The sequence below is a fragment of the Halichoerus grypus genome, chromosome 2 (assembly GCF_964656455.1).
Source record: "Halichoerus grypus chromosome 2, mHalGry1.hap1.1, whole genome shotgun sequence".
Classification (NCBI taxonomy): Eukaryota; Metazoa; Chordata; class Mammalia; order Carnivora; family Phocidae; genus Halichoerus; species Halichoerus grypus.
The window spans coordinates 173,446,991-173,466,600 of record NC_135713.1 but is presented as its reverse complement, the minus strand read 5'-3'; the positions used below and the strand labels follow the sequence as shown (position 1 = coordinate 173,466,600).

Sequence of the window (19,610 nt, the reverse complement as noted above, 5' to 3'; positions counted from 1 at the left end):
AATATAGAACAAAACAAGAATCTTTTGCAACGTGGTTTATAATGGGGGAAAATAAACAATCTGAATGACCTTCAATAAACAACTTGTTAAATAAATCACAGTAAATTCATTCAATGAAATTATAAACAGCTGTTGAAGGATGAGGTGGTGCTGTATAACATAATGTTCAGCTACGAAATACTATCTTATAATCCACCTTTTGAGTAAATAGGTATGTATGATAGGAAAAAAAGTGATACCTTTATTTTTTTTAAGATTTTATTTATTTATTTGACAGAGAGAGACACAGCAAGAGAGGGAACACAAGCAGGGATAGTGGGAGAGGGAGAAGCAGGCTTCCCGTGGAGCAGGGAGCCCGATGCAGGGCTCGATCCCAGGACCCTGGGATCATGACCTCAGCCGAAGGCAGACGCCTAATGACTGAGTCATCCAGGTGCCCAAAGTGTTACCTTTAAAAAATCGATTATACTGGGCGCCTGGGTGGCTCGGTTGAGCGACTGCCTTCGGCTCAGGTCATGATCCTGGAGTCCCTGGATTGAGTCCCGCATCGGGCTCCCTGCTCAGCAGGGAGTCTGCTTCTCCCTCTGGCCCTCGCCCCTCTCATGTGCTCTCTCTCTCTCTCTCATTCTCTCTCTCAAATAAATAAATAAAATCTTTTAAATAAATAAATAAATAGAATCTTAAAAAATCGATTATACTGTCAGATTTCCACGTTATTTTGTTAACTAGAAAAAGAAACCGTGCTTGTAACTTGATCCACTTATGTTTTGAAGATAGAGATTAAACAGGCATATATGTACACATATGTATGTATATGTTACAGTGGTTAGGGAAGTGTCTGGGAAGACCACACATCATAATATTTACAATGTTTACCTGTGGGGAAAGGAATGGCATGAGAGAGGGGGTGAGGGAGACTCAGTGTTTTACTTTTTATGCTTTTATTTTGGTCCAATCTTTTGCCATGAGAATGCATTCATAGAAGTTACATTTAAAAAAAAAAGTTACATTAAAAAGAAGCTCTGAAACAATGGGCATCAAACACCACATATTTGTTGCTGGGTGGAGGGGAATAGAAAACACATTTTACTTTCTAGTCTATGTATTTCCATAGTGTTCGAAATTTTTCTACAGTTAGCTTACACTGCCTTTTATCAACAGAAAAAAAAAGGACGTTTTCAATTTGAAAATTATATATATAATGTACCAAGGAAATGGGAAGGTGCTGATTATTTCTATATTGAAGTATATGAATGAAAGATGTCTTCCTTTTGGTTTCCGCCCTGTGGACCATATGGATAAAACTGGCTTTTTAGTACCGAACTAGTGTCTCTTCCCATTACCCTCTGCCCCCTTTTTTAATTGTGATAAAATACACATACATTTTCTAGCACTTTTGATTTCTTATTCCCAGCGGCAGCTCCACCTGTGGTTCCTACCTTAGCCAGGTCTGGAGAAAGAACCCTTTCTCTTTGTTCCTTGGTTCCAGTGTATTGTTCTACACGTGCCTAAATTCCCCAGTGCTTGGGTTTTTTTGGAGGAGAAGCGGGACAGAATCTGAGTGCTATTTACTTGTTCTTGAATCCCCAGCTAAAATCATCCAATTTGAGCTAAAAAAAATTTGTACTTGGTCAAATTGAATTGTAACTGGAACATAGTGCTCATTAAGGGAGAGGATAGAAGAGATCTTTAACATGGGGTATTAAAATATCCTTAGTGGAGAGAGAAGTGCTATCTTTAAAAGGATCTTTAAAAAGGCAATGGCATCTTCATTTCGTTTCTCTTGTGATGTGGTCTGTGTAGTGTTATCTGTTTAATTTCTGCTGATATATATTCTTTTCTCATGCTAGGAATTTTCTTCAAGTGATCTATTTTTTTAAAAAACCTTTTACATGCAGAGTAGCCAGTTTGTGTCCCCATGTTACCACATTTCCCTTTGGGGGCACTTTGGATACTAATTTATGTGCTTTCAGGTTGCCCATGTTAGTGAAAGTCTCATGGAACCCCTGATACTTTATATGTGCTGGGCCAGTAGATCTTTACTCCATTAGGAGGTAGGCGGGTGGTTTCTGTTGCAGGCCTGCTGAACATCCCCAGTATTGAGAGAAAACCAAAGAAATCCTGCTTTGCCCATGTGTTACATGTTTGCATGCAAGGAAGGAGATTACCAGGAGCCTAAAGATGACCACTGACTGCCAAGCCCTTGATACTCTTGGCACGTGGCAGCTCAGCTCCAGAGTGGCTGCTGTTTGCCCTTTGGGGTCATCTTTGCTAAGAGGGCAAACTGTCGTGTGATACTATAGAGACAGGGTTATTAGTGGGCTAAGGGGGAGAAAAGGCTTGGTGTCTCTTTGGGAGAGAATCCCTCTAAGCATATTGTTACCACCAAGAACAGGTCAGTGTGATATTTACATGGTTAACAGGAGGATTGCTGTTTGCTTCTCTCAGGACTGAAGTTATTCTAAGCTTATCAACATTTTATTTTATTTTAAAGATTTTATTTATTTATTTGAGAGAGAGAGAATGAGAGAGAGCACATGAGAGGGGAGGGTCAGAGGGAGAAGCAGACTCCCTGCCGAGCAGGGAGCCTGATGCGGGACTCGATCCAGGGACTCCAGGATCATGACCTGAGCCGAAGGCAGTCGCTTAACCAACTGAGCCACCCAGGTGCCCCGCTTATCAACATTTTAGAAACAGAACTTACTTTACATGGTGTGAATCCCCTGGGGTACTATTAGAGCAGAGAAAGTCTGAAGTAATTCAGATGATTTCTTATTATGGTTCTAACCAAATGAAGAATTTGGAGGTTGTGGAAATAATCATCTGGGTTTTTTGCCTGTTTCTTTTTTTTAAGATTTTATTTATTTATTTGAGAGAGAGAATGAGAGAGAGAGAGAGCATGAGAGGGGGGAGGGTCAGAGGGAGGAGCAGACTCCCTGCTGAGCAGGGAGCCTGATGCGGGACTCGATCGCGGGACTCCAGGATCATGACCTGAGCCGAAGGCAGTCGCTCAACCAGCTGAGCCACCCAGGTGCCCCTTTTTGCCTGTTTTTGAAAGACGCTCTGAGGCAAGACTTTTAAAGAGGTTAATTCTTGGGGCACCTGGGTGGCTCAGTCGTTAAGCATCTGCCTTCAGCTCAGGTCATGATCCCGGGGTCCTGGGATCGAGCCCCACATCGGGCTCCCTGCTTGGCTGGAAGCCTGCTTCTCCCTCTCCCACTCCCTCTGCTTGTGTTCCTGCCCTTGCTATCTCTCTCTCTCTGTCAAATAAATAAATAAAATCTTTTAAAAAAAAAGAAGTTAATTCTTCCTCATTTGTTGTGTTGATGTAGGTCAGATATAAAATGCTGGTGTGACAAGCAGGAGAAGCAAATTCTGAGTAAGACCTGAGACAGGTCAAAATATGTTCCTAACTGGTGGCCACTGCTTCTGATTTGGGAAGGGAATCCACATGCACCACGCACTCTGTCGGGGGGTGGGGGGGCATGTCCCCCCCCAGAGCATTTTGGCTGTCGGCCCGGTAAGGGTCTCCGCGGCAGCTAGCGGCCGGAAGCGCACCAAAGAAACGTGGTGTCCACCTTACACCCACTGCTGCTTCAGACCACGGCTCTTACATAAACCCAGTTCGGGGACCCTCCGTTTTGAGGCTAGCTTATTAAGTTTTCCTGAGAAGCTTTGTTCCTTATTACAAAAATGATAGCAGTATTAACACTTTATAGGTACCCCATTCCTTTGGAAAGAACTTGAAGAAATTCTCAATAGAAACAGTAAGAATTTCCATGTTAGCCCCCCATTTTCTCCCCCACACTAAAGAACCACTTTTCCCACTCCTTCTATGAAGCTGCTGGTGTTAAAAAAGAACAAGGAGAGGATCCTTTAATGATAACCAGTAAGCACCAAATACATTATTGTTTTACATCTGGAGTTTTAGAAAGGAAATGTACAAAGGTAATCCAGCCCTGTAAAGTGCTTTGTCAACATCACTGCCACGTTATTCTTGAGGTGCCTTGGTATAATAGAATTCGTACAGGCAATTTATCTTCGGCTTGCCATTTTTGTGTGTGGGTCTGCACCCTAAACGTGGGCACATTCTACCAGTCTCCTGATGATATTCTTTTTCCCCCCAGTTGATAACCCAGAGGTTAACTTAGGCCATTTTTTACTCCATTTGCCTACTTTACCCCTTTATTTAATAGCAGTGTGTACTGTGTCATGGTGAAGGATTCTGGTGTAGTTTGCTCGGCATTTGAGAGCACATCAGCTAATAACCCCAGAAGTACCCTCCACGGAGCATCTGTCGTTGGTTAAAAACTTGCAAGCAAGAATGGTTAAGATACAGATGCTTTCTCTGAGGCTTCTTATCTCTTAAAAAGACACAGGTTATTCTGACAGGTGAAACAAGCCCGGGCAAATATGCAACATTGATCTAATCAGCAGGAACGAGAGCAATGTTTTCACTGGTGCTGCCTTTTACCATCGTCATTAAAGGCTCCCATTACTCTTTTATTAGAGGTTCCCTCTCTTCCTTATCAGATTACAGAATGAACATAACTCACAGCAGTGATTTGATCTCTTGTTAAAGAGGATTACAGCTTTGCATTAACTCGGATTGACACAGTTTATAATTCGCTTGTTGATACTCTGGCGGGCGGCATCACGTTTGACCCCCCAGCAGTGCTGAAGGGAAAGGACCCCCATATATCATCATTAAAGATGGCGTCCAGCACAGAGATAGGAGGCATGGGGCCTTCCTCCTCCGGTAATGTCAGAAAGGACAAAGGAAACATTCTCAAGTTCAAAGCTGAGACGTGGGCCAGAGTTTTAAAACTGGATTAGGAACTGTGATTGTTTTCTTCTGTTTTTCCTGATTCGCTGCTGTTCAGTCTTACACAATTCTAGTGAATTTGCATTCTCAAATTGAAGCCTTGGTTCCAAGCAGGATGTAGAGTGATAAAAGCGCATCTTCTAGAAAGAGATTGTAGATGTTGAACAGATAAATCTTTCCTCAAAATGGGGCTTCTTGACTATAGTTCTCATTTCGGTTAAATTCCTATCATTTCTTCAAAGGATTGTGAATCCTTTTTTTCCCGCAAAGGGATCTTTCATATTCTTTAAAGTGGATGTGAATGTTTCTCTTAAGGACTTACTGTTTTTAAGTTCTGGCATTTTATTATTACTGTCTTTTAAAATACAGTATCTTATAATATTGTATTAATCACAGCTTGCAAGTGGGTAGGCAATAGCTAAATGTTTTTCACCTTAATTTAGATTAAGTCCTACATTTCCCACAATGATCACTGAGCCAACGTTAGGTTGCTAAGATATGTAGACCATTTCTGTTTCTAAGTGCATTCATCCTGTGCTGAGTTATCTGCCCTTAGTCTGCTACCCTGTTTCTGATTGGCAATGAAATGACACAGAGTAATAACATCATATTCCACTTACTATGTGCCAGACACTGCATTAAGCCCTTCATGTACCTTTTCATTCAGTCCTTAAAAGAAACCACTGAAGTGCTTGACATTGTCTGCCTTTTATAAGAATACTGAGGCATAGGGGCGCCTGGCTGGCTCAGCCAGTAGAGCATGTGACTCTTGATCTTGGGGTTGTGAGTTCGAGCCCCATATTGGGTGTGGAACCACCTTCTAAAAAAAAAAAAAACGGGCACCTGGGTGGCTCAGTCAGTTGGGCATCTGCCTTCGGCTCAGGTCATGATCCTGGGGCCCTGGGTTCAAGCGCTGAGTTGGGCTCCCTGCTTAGCAGGGAGTCTGCTTCTCCTCTCTCCTCCCCGCTCGTGCTGTCTGTCGCTATCTCTGTCTCTCTCTCTCTCAAATAAATAAATAAGATCTTTAAAAAAATGAAAAAGAATATTGAGGCATAGAGCTATTAAGTGACTGGCCCAAGTTAAATAGCAAGTAAGTAGTTGAGCTGGTCTGTGCATTTAGGAATGTGAATTCAAACCTGCTGTTATTTCCAGGGCATCAGCAAGCTTTTAGAAATGTTTGGGAATGATGTGCCAGAGGGAAGCTGCTTCTCCCCATCCTCAATATACATATAAGAACCTTTCTCTCAATTTAAAACTTGTTTGGGGGTGGGCGGGGGAGACTTGTTTGGATTAAAATGATTTTTTCTTTTCCTTTTTTTCTTTTAAAATAGAGATGCTTTGGGGTGGGGGGGAGTGCCTAACAAGTCATTCACATCTTAGTATGAATCACTGAATTTCCAGACCTGCTCTTATGCTTATAGCATTCTGGTTACAAAGACCCTAAATCTTATAATCAGCTTTGAAACCTGAGTTAGAGTATTCAGTCAGCTTGCCCTTACAGTTCTACATCTTCCATATTCGGGTGCTTGTCACCTACTTTCCTTAGGACAATATCTTTTTTTTTTTTCCTGTAATAAAGACAATACATGTGTATGGAAGAAAATTTGGAAATACAGAAAGAAAAATTCATCTGTTATGTGCTAATGAGAGTTGAACATTAATACTTGTATAGGTTTTCTTGCAGATTTTTTTGTGTATGTGTTTTATAAAGATATGCATATATGTTTGAATCCCTTTTTCTGGTTAACTTTGTAAGCATTTTAACACCATTAAGTTTTTAAAAGACATTATAATAATTTTATAATATCCAATTATGAAATACTGTTGGACACTTAGGTTTCTGATTTTTATTTCTCTTTAAGTAATACTGCAATGAACATATTTGTACAGAAATCTATATTTTAAGTCTTGCTGTGTCTTTAGAATAGATTCTTAGAAGGCTAATTCTTGGGTCAGAGGTGTAACTTTCTAATGATTCTTGATAGGTCATACTAATTTACATGCCCCTGCTGCCTTACCAGCTGAGGTTTGTCATTACGCCTTTGGTAATATGGAGGGTTATGTTTTAAAAGTATTTTCTATTTTGATTTGCTAAAAGTTATTTATTTTTTTATAAGTTGATAACAAGTGACACTTTACGGACCTACACTGTGTTAGGCACTGAATTAAATAATTAATGTTTATTTTCTCATTTAATAGTAAACTTGAAGAGTCTGTGTATTTATTAATCATTCATACTCCTGCTTTATCCTTTCATTATTTTTCTTTTGGGTTTTAGTTTTTCTTTGCCATTTGTATGAATTCTATCTGTTATGGTTATATACTATATTTCATATTTTTTGCAGATTTTTTATTTTGCTCGCCTGTTGATAATATGTTCAGTGGCCTCTACTGTCCGTCTCTGTCTCTTTTTGAGTCAGACTTTTTTTATACTTCCCACATGGACTATTGTACCAACAGTCTCTTAACCACCCTGTCTGATCTAATCAGGGCTGTGTGTCTTGCCAGATGAGACCTTCCTAGTATACCGCTTGGAGCATGCTAGTCCTCGTTGCCTATAGAATCAAACAGGTACTCTTGACCCTGGCCCTCAAGGCCTTGCTCCCTTTCTCCCCTCATCACGTTTCAGTATGTACACCCTTGTGCTGTCCGCATAATACCCCCCCACCTCCAACCACTCCTTGCACTCCTGTCTCTTCATTCTGCTCACTTAACCCGGGGCGTCTCTTCACCCCTTCCCCACCTTGGTCCCTGCCCGTTGGGATGTTCATAGTCTTTGACCAACACCAGCCTTTCCAGGGAGACTTATGATCCCCCTTCCACACTGAGCTGGGGGGCTTGATCTTCCTTGAACCCCTACTAACCCCTACTTTATTTGTTCTTTAATGCTATTTATTACAGCTCACAAAAGCACTTGATGGGGATTTTCTTCTTGCTTAGAACACTTAACTTATGGGGTGCCTGGCTGGCTCAGTTGAAGAGCATGCGACTCTTGATCTCAGGGTTGTGAGTTCGAGCCTCATGTTGGGTGTAGAGATCACTTAAATAGGTAAACTTTAGAAAAAAAGAAAAAAAAAAGAATGCTTAACTTGTAAGTCAAAGTTTACTGTAATCTTGTATTTGGTTTTGTATCAAAGTTCTATGCTCATACATTTGGAATAATATATTTTGATTCCAGTTTTTATTTTTAATTTTTTTTTAAAGATTTTATTTATTTATTTATTTATTTGACAGAGAGAGAGACAGCGAAAGAGGGAACACAAGCAGGGGGAGTGGGAGAGGAAGAAGCAGGTCTCCCGTGGAGCAGGGAGGCCGATGTGGGGCTCGATCCCAGGACCCTGGGATCATGACCTGAGCCGAAGGCAGATGCTTAACAACTGAGCCACCCAGGCGCCCCTTGATTCCAGTTTTATCTTGCCTTATTGTATAACATTTTGTAGCACAGGTATTATTTGCAAAGCCATATAATGTCTTTTCCCAGTTGATGTCAGCCTCTCCAAGCTAGAGAACTAATGCAGGAGGACACCTGAGCATGTTTTGCCCCCGCGCTCATGCGGCACGACCCAGAGGAGGCTTCCCTCTGTGGCTTCGTCTCCTTCTTGACAAAGCCAAAATAGTCCTTGCTCATGAGAGTCTTGAGAACGAAATGTTCTTTTAAATTTTTTGTTTCTGAGAAGGACTATTTTAAATGTAATCTGTACAATTATCTAAATAAAGAAAATGTATGTTTTCAAGTGGGTAAATATTGTATTGTCCTTTTACCTGCAGCACAAACATATCCATTTCTGTGCAAACCTGAAAAAAGTTGGCTGTAGGTCTCCGTCTGAAATGCCTTTAATAAGGCTTTCAGCTTATAAGTCTGTTTACAATTTGCTGGTAGGACTATTTTTGCAAACAGTCCTATAAGATAGGTGAACAAACATTTTTGCCTCTTTTACCAAAATCTCCAAATCCTCTAACTCCTTTAATATCCTTTCCCTGGCTCCCCTAGCACTTTGTACCTGTCCAGATGGCATACTGCATTCACGTCCCACTCCCAGCAGCGCCCCCCCCACCCCCGGTCGTGCCCCTAGTTAGCTGTGGGTTCCGTCTCCAAGCCAAAACACAACACGTGAGCGTCAGCTCTGTATTTTGTTCTTAACTCTTGGCCGTGTTGGAAGATCCCCAGAAATGAAGAGTCCAGCTCTGGGACTTCTCGTTCCCAGCCCTTTACTTAGAGAGTTTTTGAAGTCATTTTTATGGAGGATGAACCTTGGGGAAAGATCTTTCAATTGTATTTCTATCACTTCCAAGAGAACACACCATGAACTTTGTATTCTGTAGGAGGTTTCCTCCTGTCCATCTTGGCTGTGGGATCTACACGGGGTTTGGTTTCTGGTGGCCCTCCTACAAATTATTAGTTACTATGGAAACATGGAGAATATAGACAGAGCTTTGTGATGACCAGTTACAGCTTTAGGTCAGTTTTTTGGACTGCTTTCGGATTTGTTTGGTTTAAGAAGAGAACAGTGTGGAATGGATTCTGGACCTGCATTAGCAAGGCGTAACAGTCCCTGGTTACCTTTTGTTATTTTTAGTGTTGGTAGTAAGTGTCAAACCAAAAACGGATATTTAGATAAGGGGCATTGCCTCATTGTACTTTGAGTTCAAGGTGCTGGGAAGCGCTGCATTTGTAATGGGAAGCTATTACTAACTACCCTGGAAATGAGGTCTTGAATGAGCCATAACCACACCTTGTGTTTTATCCATTGTCTCCCTCTGGGGAGCAGAACACTTTATAAACATTAACTCTTTTGCCCTCTGGGCACCTCCACTTAAAAGGTAAATAAGACTGAAGGCTCTTTCTTCTCCCATATAGATGAGGCAGCGTCAGCCCAGTGAGGGAAATTACTTGATCAAAGGCACGGGAGGCGTTAGTGGCCTGAGGTGTTTGGAGTCCCAGCAGTGGACCTGGACAGCGTGGTGGCCGCTGACACCCAGGGGACTGCCGCTCTGTGTGGTTCCCCTTTCTGCTTCTCAGCCTGATGGGGGTTGGGCCTTTGTCTCACGTGGAATGTGAAATGCTGCAGAGACGCGCAATTGTTCTTCAGCGCTTTGTGCTCCTTTATAAGAAAGAAGAAATCGATACACATTTTCTCCTACACGCACTTGGCAGCGCTCCGTCTCCTCGCCTACCTCCCAGTCCTACCAGGAGGCACAGCCATGCAGCGGAACAGATCCCCCCCCAGCTGCCAGGGGCAGGGATGCAAACTACTCCTTTTGCACTTAGCAGTGAGGCTTTTTAAACCGAGTCTTCTGGCTGGCCAGGGTCATCAAACTGCTGGCTTCAGCGGCTGGTTGGTGACCCAGGTTGGGGGAGATGCCCTGTTGCGGACACCCGGAGGCTACGGGGCCCCGGTTGCTACTCCTGGGGAAAGTTGACGTGGCAGATGTCTGGGACAAGCCTTTTTTTTCCCCAAATTTCCAATTTACAGAGAAGAGGAAGAAGTTCTTTGAAGGATCCTACTAAAAATCAAAGAAGATTGACAGATGGAGGGCATCAGTTTTCATTCTATCAGTTAATATAAGTAAACTGTCCAAGCCAGAGCTCTGTCTCAGGGTGTATTTTATTTTTTAATCAGAAAATGTGATATCGATACCTGTAACTTTGGAGCTTCCTGCCATTAAGCACCTAAGTGTGGGACGTGAATGACAGAGAATTTGCTGCCATTATTAACAGACGGTAGTTCAGGTGACAGCCAGCGTAGCCTTGCCAGGGGCACAGTGCCTAGGTGAGGGCGTCGGAGCCCGGCCTGGAGATTGTTAGAGCTGAGAGCATGGATGAGGTTGCCAGGGGAGGGTGGGAGAGGCAAGAGAGGAGGGCCAAGAACAGAAGCTGGGAGAAGGTCTACACTCCTAGCCAGGAGGAATATGAAAAAGACAAAGAGGGAGGAGGAGCAAAGGAGACCACAAGATCCTTTCACCCCAGGGCGGAGAGTGTCAGGACTTGGGGGTCAGCAGCTAGGAGCCTGGCCCTGAGGGCCCCGCTGGTACCTTCCACCCTGCCCTCAGGACAGCCTCGGTGGGGTTGGTGCCAGGCGTTTGTGTGCTCTGTGGTCGCTGCTTTTGTTTGGAGTGGTATTGGGCTCCTAGTTAAACGAGTCCTCCCGCTGATTACCAGGAGTACTAGAAAGCCTTGCTGAAACTCTGTGGGTTGCCAGTAAACACGCTCACTAATTTCCGTGTGTTCTGACCCCCAAAAGTAGGAGTTAAACTGGAGCTGAGAGATGCAGCACATGCCGCCCCCCAGGCCTTGGGTTGCTGGGCAGCAGCCTTGATAGGGACACAAACGTAACTCGTGTGTCAGTCTCCCCTTCAGTGCAGCCGGAGGAAGTGAGTCACGTCTAAGCAGTGAAGCATCCCCAGGCTTTTAACAGGAGCTGTGAGAAGAGCTGCTGTTTGAACAAGGAGCTTCATCTTCCTGAAGCCAGCAGTCACCAAACCGTAAACACAACACCGGCCAACTCTATTGCCAGGATCGCGGGGTCCTGCCGTTAATATTAAACATCTCCAGCAAGGCAGAGAGCTCTGCAGCCCAGCCACAGAATAAAAATAAATAAAAATAAAGAGAAAACCCTGCTAAAAGCGGTGAGATGATTTGTCGTCTTTCCTGAGCGAGGCCATTTGTCTTCTCTCGCATCAAATCTGTTATAAAACAGTCAAACTGTGAAAGTGGAAATCATCCCAGGAATATGGAATATTAATGCACAGGAAAGGAGGCCACGTCCCTTTTGTCTAGAGTGCCAGTGTCGTCCCCCACCCCTGGCCACCACGACCGTTTTTTTTGCTAATCCACCAAGGTAAATTATTTTTCTTTAGAAGAATTTGGGAGACTCAAAGCTAGCAGTAGGGATGACAGAAGTTTCAAATATTTTTCGTCCTTTGTTCAAGCAAAGTGAGTGTAGCTGACTTGGGAACCAGGAAGGAGCTCGAGCGAGGAACCCTGTGCCGATTTGGCCCTCATTCCGTCTCTCCCTGGCCCTCTTCCCTCTCCTTCCTTTCCCGAGCCTTTCAGTTCCTTTGTTTGGGCCCTCAACCTGCTTCTCTGAACATTTATAAATCTCAAGTCTGTCTGATCTTTGGGAGTCAGGCCAGAGGCCACGTGTCACCATCTGTAATTTAAAGCTGCGGGGCTAAAAGCATTTGCAGAGGTTTGAAGGACCTAGTTCTGACCCGACCAAAAGAGTGAATTGGAACAGACCTTCTAGAGTCTCCTTCAAGCACGGGGAGGATGGTGATGAGAGCAGACACACTAGGTAATTTATGGGCGCAGTTTGCTGGGAACCACACCGCTGCCCGAGTCCTGAGAACCGCGTCGTCTACCGCCACCTCGTGGCCGGTTCGGGCGGCTGCGTGGAGACCGGCCTTGTCTCCAGATTTAGGTAATTAGTGGTGGATGTGGGCATCCTTGGAGTCCTGGTTGCTACTTTGCTAACTTGATCCTGTTAAGAAATAAGTCCTAGGTAAGAGAAGGTTGCTTTCTTTTCTTTTTACCATATTTCTTGGGGGGATGTGTGTGTGTGTTGGGTTTTGGTCTGGAATTGTGATGAGATTTCAGGGAAGGAGGCTGTGATCCACTTTTTGTTGCCAGGGGATGTTGGGAGGAGAGTGAGGGAGCGTTAAGTGCTGACCTCCTGGCTACCTTCAGGAATCCTAAATTTTCTGCTGTCATAATTTCTGTATGTTGTCCAAAGAGCTGCATGTGTCTCTTCACTTGGTTCGCGTCCCTAACGATCCAGTCTTGGAGACGGGTTCCAGCACGTGTCTCTGCCTCAATCCTGTGACGTGCTAGGGTTTACCCTCCGCCACAGCCCCCAAAGAGCACAGGGCAATCGCTTGCCATGTGGATCGATATATTTCCCCTGTTAGGTCACAGAAGCATTTCTCACACAGCTTTCTCTCACCTGTGAAGTCACTGGTACAGAGTAGGATGGATCTGGGTCAGAGGAAGCAGAAGGGATGAAAGATTAAAGGAAGGTATCATTTTGTGTCTCATGTTTTGGGGAGCTGACCACAAAGCATTCAGAGGGTCGGGGTCCGGAGGATCCCTTTGTTTGGGGTCACTGGTATGTGTCAGGCAGTAATTGGCAAGACATCTTGTTCAGTCACTATTAGGAAGAGAGCCGAAGCTCCGTGAAGGCAGGGGAGGTGTGTGCTGAGAACGGCGGAGGGAAGAGAGCCCCGTTCTGCCCACTTTGGACCAGCGAGGCCGCGTGTCAGGATTGGCGTGGAGGGCGTGAGGGCCTGAGCGTCGGGGGGTCTAGGCTTCCTCCTAGCAGGAAGGAACGGTTTCTCTTCACCTGGCCAAGAACAGGTGTGCTTAGGGGAGGACCTCAAATCACTGAAATGCTGCCGCAGGGAAGGGCAGTCGGGGGCTCCGGAGGGCCAGGGGCCCGTGGGTGGCGGTCACAGAACGGCGGAGTCGCGTTCAGCGTGAGGAGGAGCTTCTGCTGTCGCCTGGCCCTCGCAGCCTTCCACGGAACCTGCCGAGGGTCGCGCGGGCGCGCACACGTGGTGCGCACGGAGCAGGGGCCGCGCCAACCCTGTCGCGAGCTTCCGCAGCCCCGGGAAGTACTTTGTTTTCGGAACGCAGGCGCCAGGAACGTGACCGGTGGTTCCCCAGAGCACGTGTCTGGCCCCCGAGAGCCTGGCGGCCAGGGAATTGCTGTTCCGGCGCTTCCTGCACTGACCCCTAAGGATTCGGGTTGGATCAGGAAGGCGCGGGCCGGGAGGAACCTTCGCCTCTCTTTCCCTTTGCGTGCTTCTTCCGTGGCTCCGCCAGGGCCGGAGCGAAGCGGGAGCAGGTGCTGCGCCACCTCTGGGGGCCGCGCGGGGGGCCGCGGGCTGTGCGGGCAGAGGGAGCCGATGGAAAAGCAGGAAGGGCCACGACGCACTCTGCGACGGGTCCGGTGTGTCTAGGAAGAGCCCCCCGCGCACCATGAAGCAACCAACGAACAGGTTCAGATGAATCAAGGGCAAACCGTTGGGTATAATTCTCGTCAGTCCCCGCGGCCCGTGGCGGGGACTGGCTCCGAACTCCGGGCGCGGAGCCCTTGCCCCGAGAACGCCGCGTGCTCTGGGCGCCGGGCCGGCTTCTTCGGGGAGCGGCGGCCTTGCTGCTTCCTTCCCGCTCTGCGCCGGCCTCTGGCCGCAGGGACAGGCCGGGAGAGCTCAGGGATGGCTCGGCAGCCTCGGGGCTTCCGGGACGAAGGAGGGGGAGTGCGGCGGCCGGCCCGGTGCTGCAGGCCCCCGACCTAGCGCGGTGAGAGCCCCGCACAGATGCCGTGCCGGTGTGACGGCCCCTCTGTACCCACGGGCCCAGCAGCAGCGGGGAAGGCGCTGGGTTCTGTTGCGGTCCGCGGGAAGAGCACGTGGAGGACTGAAAGGAGCGCGGGCCGGGGGGGGGGGGGGGGCGGTGACAGGCGGGCTGCAGGCTGCTTCCGCGCGCCTCCCGCCCCCGGCGCCCTGAGGGGCCGCTCGGGCCTCTGCACCCCACGGCTCCCTCAGCTGCGGGACTGCGAGTCCCTTCAGAAGAATCAGGTCATAAAGAAGCCGAATCCTAACACACACACACACACACACACACACACACACATTCTGTCTTTATGGAAAATGGCTGCTAATCCATGATCATTTTTTTTCCAGAAACAGGTTTTGTGATAATATAGTAAAAATATTAAATTAGAAAATGCCTCACTAAGGGTTATAAAACCTTACTACACTAGAGATAGGTAATTATCCCCTCTACAGCCTAAATGACAGTTTAAAAGAAATAAAAATGTTAGTGCTCATTACTTGCTTTTGTAGGGTGCAATAAAGGGTAAGTTAAATTTTAATTCAAGGAAGGGCCCCTGCTATCGACCTTCTACCTTAGGTCCAAGTCTTGTTAATTACTCCGTAGGTTATTCTCCTGCATGATAGGAACATTAATACATTTTCCACAGTGGACGTTCCCACTGGCCAGTGAGGCCGGGAGTGTGGGGCAAGGGTAAGAGGGGGGAAGGCGTTTCAGCTCAGTGATTCAGATCTTGATTCTTGAAGTGATAGGGAGCAGGAATTAAGGTGTTTTTTTTTTCTTTTTAAACCAACTTCATTATGCATAGCCTTAAGGGGACCTCAAGTATTAAACTATACACTTACCCTAGAGAATCAGATGGAGACAAGGTTAACCTGAAGGATTGATAGTCGAGCTTCTCCGCATGGCTAAATCCTAGTTAGGAAAGATGCTGCAGGGGAAAATGTTCCGTGCGGCAGAAGGCAGCCTGACCCTCTGTCCCATGGTGCCTTTTTATTACTCAGTTTTATTTTTAGTTTTGTTTTCCTTGGGATGGAGAAAGGGATATGGACAGGTTCCTTTTCTTTGAAGATGCCTTTCCCTTTCTCTCAGTCCTGGCACCACGTCCCATGCGTGTGTGCCTGTGGGGGAGACGCAGTGCTCCCTGGCCCTGAGTCTTCACGCTGGGGTGTGCAGAGACTTCCCCAAGGGGAAAGGACACACACATTTTTTGGGAATCGATTTCCAGATGTGTGCTCTTTGCCCGAGTGGGGCAGCTGGAGAGTGCACCTGGGCCGGGGCTGGGGTCTCTGGTCTCGCCTGTCACCGTGGTCCCCCCACCTGCTGCGCAGCCCGCCGCGCCCCTCCTCTCTCTGACGTGGAGGGTTCCCCCTCTGGGGCCCCGAGAAGGAGCGTGCCTCACGGCATGATGCGGGGATTGAGAACTGGTAACAAGGCCCCGGGGCTCAGAGAGTTCCAGGGCTTTATTTCCAACAAAGCTGCAGGACAGCCTAATTGAGCTGTCAGCTGGCACATCTCTAAAACAAATTTTTGGTGGTAGATCACTATGTGATTTTGGGGGGCATGTAATTCAGAAGGAATCAAAAGAATTGGGGGACACTGCTGTCACAAAACTCCCCTGTCCCCGTCTGCTTGTTCACGTGACGAGGTTTCTCTGCGCTTGCATCTGCAAACACCAACAGACAGGAGTAGCCTGGATGCTGAGCGCTCTTTCATTCCGGTGATAAATGCTGTTCACCACGGGCACGTGACAGGCCCCATCCATATCACGAAGACATGCCGTTCCAGTAACGTTTTACACACTTAGGTGTAATAAATTTTCACCAAAATTATAATATGTTTTATTATACTATTGTTGTATATGTTGATTGTGTCCTGATAATAATTGTGTAATAATGACACAATCCAGAAGTACTTTTTTAATTACTTAGAGCCTTATGGCGTCAAGAAATGAAAATATTTTCATTTCAACTTCTGAAATTTCAAAAAGTGTTTCAATTTACATACTTATTTTTTGTGGCCAAGAAGTATAATAGGGTGATCAATAAAAGACTTTCAAGCATAAAACAATTAGAACAAAAATCTGTAGGGAAAAATCAAATGGAAATACAAGTTTAAAAAGGAGAGAAAGCTGTAAAATTTCCAAGTTTAAGAGTATGTTTATGTGTTATTTAAATGAATGATGATGGGTATCAAGTCAGTCTGGCACGTACATTCCATTGGGTGCTTTACAAAAGAAATGTGCGAGTTTTATTCCAAAAGGTAGGGTTCACAAGATTCTGGTAATTATGTCCTTTGTGACTATTAAATTTATTGAGAAAAATTCCGTGTGTGAGGGGGCTGCGTGGTTTTGTAGAACTCTTGCCGGAGGAGGGCAGACAGACCCCCGCACCGCCCGCCCCATGGGCCACCGCATAGAGCCTCTGCGGGGAAGGATGCGCCAGGGCCGCGCTGAGCAGAGCAGTTGGTGCTGGGCGGGGTGGGGGGTGGGTGCTTCATCCTGGTGGTGCCCCGGGTGTGTGCGTGCCCCGTTGGGGCTGAGAAACAGCGCGGGGCCGGGGGGGGGGGAACGGGAAAGTCCGTTCGAGGCTGCCACCTTATTCTTGGTCAGCGATGGTGAGACTGGAATCGGGTGTGGGGGCGGCCCGGGGAGTTTGAGATGCCGTGAGGGTAGAGCCGGTCACTGAGGAAGGCCCCGAGCTGCAGTGACACTGGGACAGTGACGCTGGAATCATCCCTTCCTCTTCGTGTCTCTCTCTCTGTCTCAAACTGTTTTAAGATCCCAGACCCCTCAGCCTTCCAGGTTGCTTTGCCACCAACAGCTGCATGTGTTTGTCAGCTTTGTCCACCAGAGTGTGAAATGATGTTCTAGCAAAACATGGGTTTCAGCGTTTCACTGGGCGCTCCTGACGTGTGTGACGTGTGTCCCCGCTGCGGCCAGTAACTGGCGCGGCCCGGGCTCGATCCGGCGCTCGCGGGCGGTCCGAGCGGCCTGGACCAGCGAGCGGGGCCCTCTCATGGGCCCGCGCAGCCTTAAAGCCACACCGCCCTTTCTGCCCTGGCCCCTCTGCCCTCCGTGCTGTTGCAGTTCGCGTGTGGAAACGACCGGAGAGACTTGCGCTTATGGGCAAATGGGCTGCGGGAGCTCCTGTCCTGCGGGTGATGGAGCTGGTGATCTGGAAGCCACCGCCTCTGGAAGTGAGGCCCAGCCGCCTGCCCCTCGTCTGCATCTGCTCAGAGGCGCCTTCGCCGCCTGTGCTCGCAGGGCTGGCACTGGCGGGCGGGCAGGTGTGCGCGGGAAGGGAAGAGGGAAGGGAAGAGCGCAGCTCCCAGCTCCCGGTAAGGCTGTGGCTCTTGTCTTGAGGCCGCTGAGCTGGTCCACGATTCAGGGGCGGCTGCTGGCGAATTCTTAGGTCACATCCCTGCCATAGTACAGGAGACCCGCCGTCTCCCCTCCCCCCGCGCCCCTCTGCCGGCCCTGCGCTCCCCAGCACGATAGGGTCAGGCTGCATTCGGGGCTACTGCAGTTTCTTCTTTAGGATTTTTCCTTTTTTAGAAGTCTTAATAGGCTGTCTTTATTGCTGGACTTTCTAATGATGGAACCTCTGTTCCTGCGCACCACCCTCGCGGGATGACTTCAAACACAGACTCGTAAGTTTTTGTGTTGAAGTCTTGTTAAACCAAAATAGCTGTTTGAAGGGTGGTGGTTTGGTGTTTTGTTCTGTTTGGAGAGTCAGATTTGCTGAAGATGGCTCTCAGGTGGGTTTTTCTTAGCCAGGATGGCGGGCTGTCTTTTCAGGTTAGATCTTGAAAGTATGAGACAGCAGGCACAGCTTTCCCGTGGGGTCGTTCGTGGCTGGCACGTGACCGTACCCTGCGCGCCCGGCCTCCCTCCGTGAGGTTCAGTGGCCTGACCTTCATGCAGAGGCAGCTGTGGGTCGCCTGCTCCGGCCGCCGTGTCTCCTCCGTGGCTCACCACCCTCCTCGCATCTCCGCAGGGAGAACCTGCGCTCCGTGCACCTGGGACTGTGTTCGGGAGCTCCGGTGACGAGGGCGGGAGGGACCCCAGCCCACCCCTTTTTGCATTTCCAGGCCTTGACAGAGGACTTTGGCGGGTGGGGGTGTGTGTGCCGCATTTCACAGCAGAAACAGAGGTTGGAAGGGATACTTGATTTTCAGGGACCCAAGACCCCGGCCTACTATCATTTTCTAAATTTCGAAGCCCCGCTCTAGAAATAAATAAGCCAATCGAATTATTTATTAGATTGAAACTAGATAAAAGGGGCCAGGGGAGTGGGGGAGAACCTTGGTCCTACCACCAAACAGCTGCACATGTGGTAGTAATTGGAATCTTGTTTCTGGGTCATTTTCATTGTTTTTCAAGTACTGCCAAGTCCAAGAAAATGTATGAAAACTAAATCATATCCCCCTACATCCCATGTCTGATTGAATCCTCCTCATCGTGCGGTGGTCTCATACATCCTATTAAAATATTCAATCTTGTTTTCTTACTTGAAGAGCCTGTCTGTAAAGGGCAAACTTATAGAAAACTCATTCCCTGGAGACAGGTATCCAGCCACACCGGACTATTTACATATTTTACTATTTGATTGGCTGCTTCTAGGTTCTTCCTTCCTTTGTATCTGTGAGTTAGGGCTGTGGGATGCATTTTTAATGACACGGCTGTGTTGGCCATTGAAGAAACCGAGGGGGCATTTGCCGGCTTCTCAGTTCTTGTTGAGCCTTGAAAAGGGAACCAGTGTGTTTACCAATTTGTTTTGTTTGTCTTCTAGGACCGAGTTGTATCGATCTCTTTTTGGGCAGCTCCGCCCTCCTGACGAGGGCCAAAGGGACTGACCGCACCCGCGGCTCTTGCTCCAGGCCCGAGAGCCTCCGGACCCACGACACGCCGCGCATCGCCTCGGCCAGCCCCAAATGCGGGAAGCCGTCGGCCCACGGCTTTGGGCTAGTTGGGGAGTCCTGGGAAGGTGTGGGGTTCAGAGCACGTGCCTAATAAGTCCCGGGAAGCCTAGAGTCAAGTGTGCATGTCCCCCACGCTTCAGTCTGCCAGGGACCCGCGCCCCACACTCGTTCACCGTCACAAATAAACCATGTTCTTACGGCCACTGCCGTGCGTGCGTGATGTCTTAAGCAGCATGGAGTAAGTTGGCTTAGAGCTCTGGTGGGGGGACAGGTTTGTGGGGAGGGTTTTCACTTTCTAGTCACACAGACTCCTCTCACGATACAAAGTTCACAGAAGCCAGGATGCTGCTTGCTGGGCGGATCATGTTTGGCGATGGATCATGGCTCTGAGGAGCAGGGAATCCCCAGAAACCTCTGAACCGTGCCCAGGAGACTCTATAACTCGGAGGCATTTGCCCATGTGTCACAAATACAGATCCCTGACTTCTTTCTCGTTTCCTCTTTGCCCCCCATGGATTCTTCCAGAGT

General features: G+C 47.6%; 1 protein-coding gene across 2 annotated transcripts in view; it reads left to right on the top strand.

Annotated features, from left to right (window-relative positions):
- Positions 1 to 19,285, top strand: part of AATF (apoptosis antagonizing transcription factor) — a 100,883-nt gene extending 81,598 nt beyond the window's left edge. For both annotated transcript variants that reach the window (XM_036104781.2, XM_036104780.2), the window contains one exon: positions 18,953 to 19,285. Coding sequence is in view for 1 of the 2 variants with exons in the window: in XM_036104780.2 (XP_035960673.1) it covers positions 18,953 to 19,016 (64 nt within the window). In the remaining variant the exon portion in view is untranslated. The remainder of the gene's footprint in view (positions 1 to 18,952) is intronic.
- Positions 19,286 to 19,610: the final 325 nt, after the last annotated feature.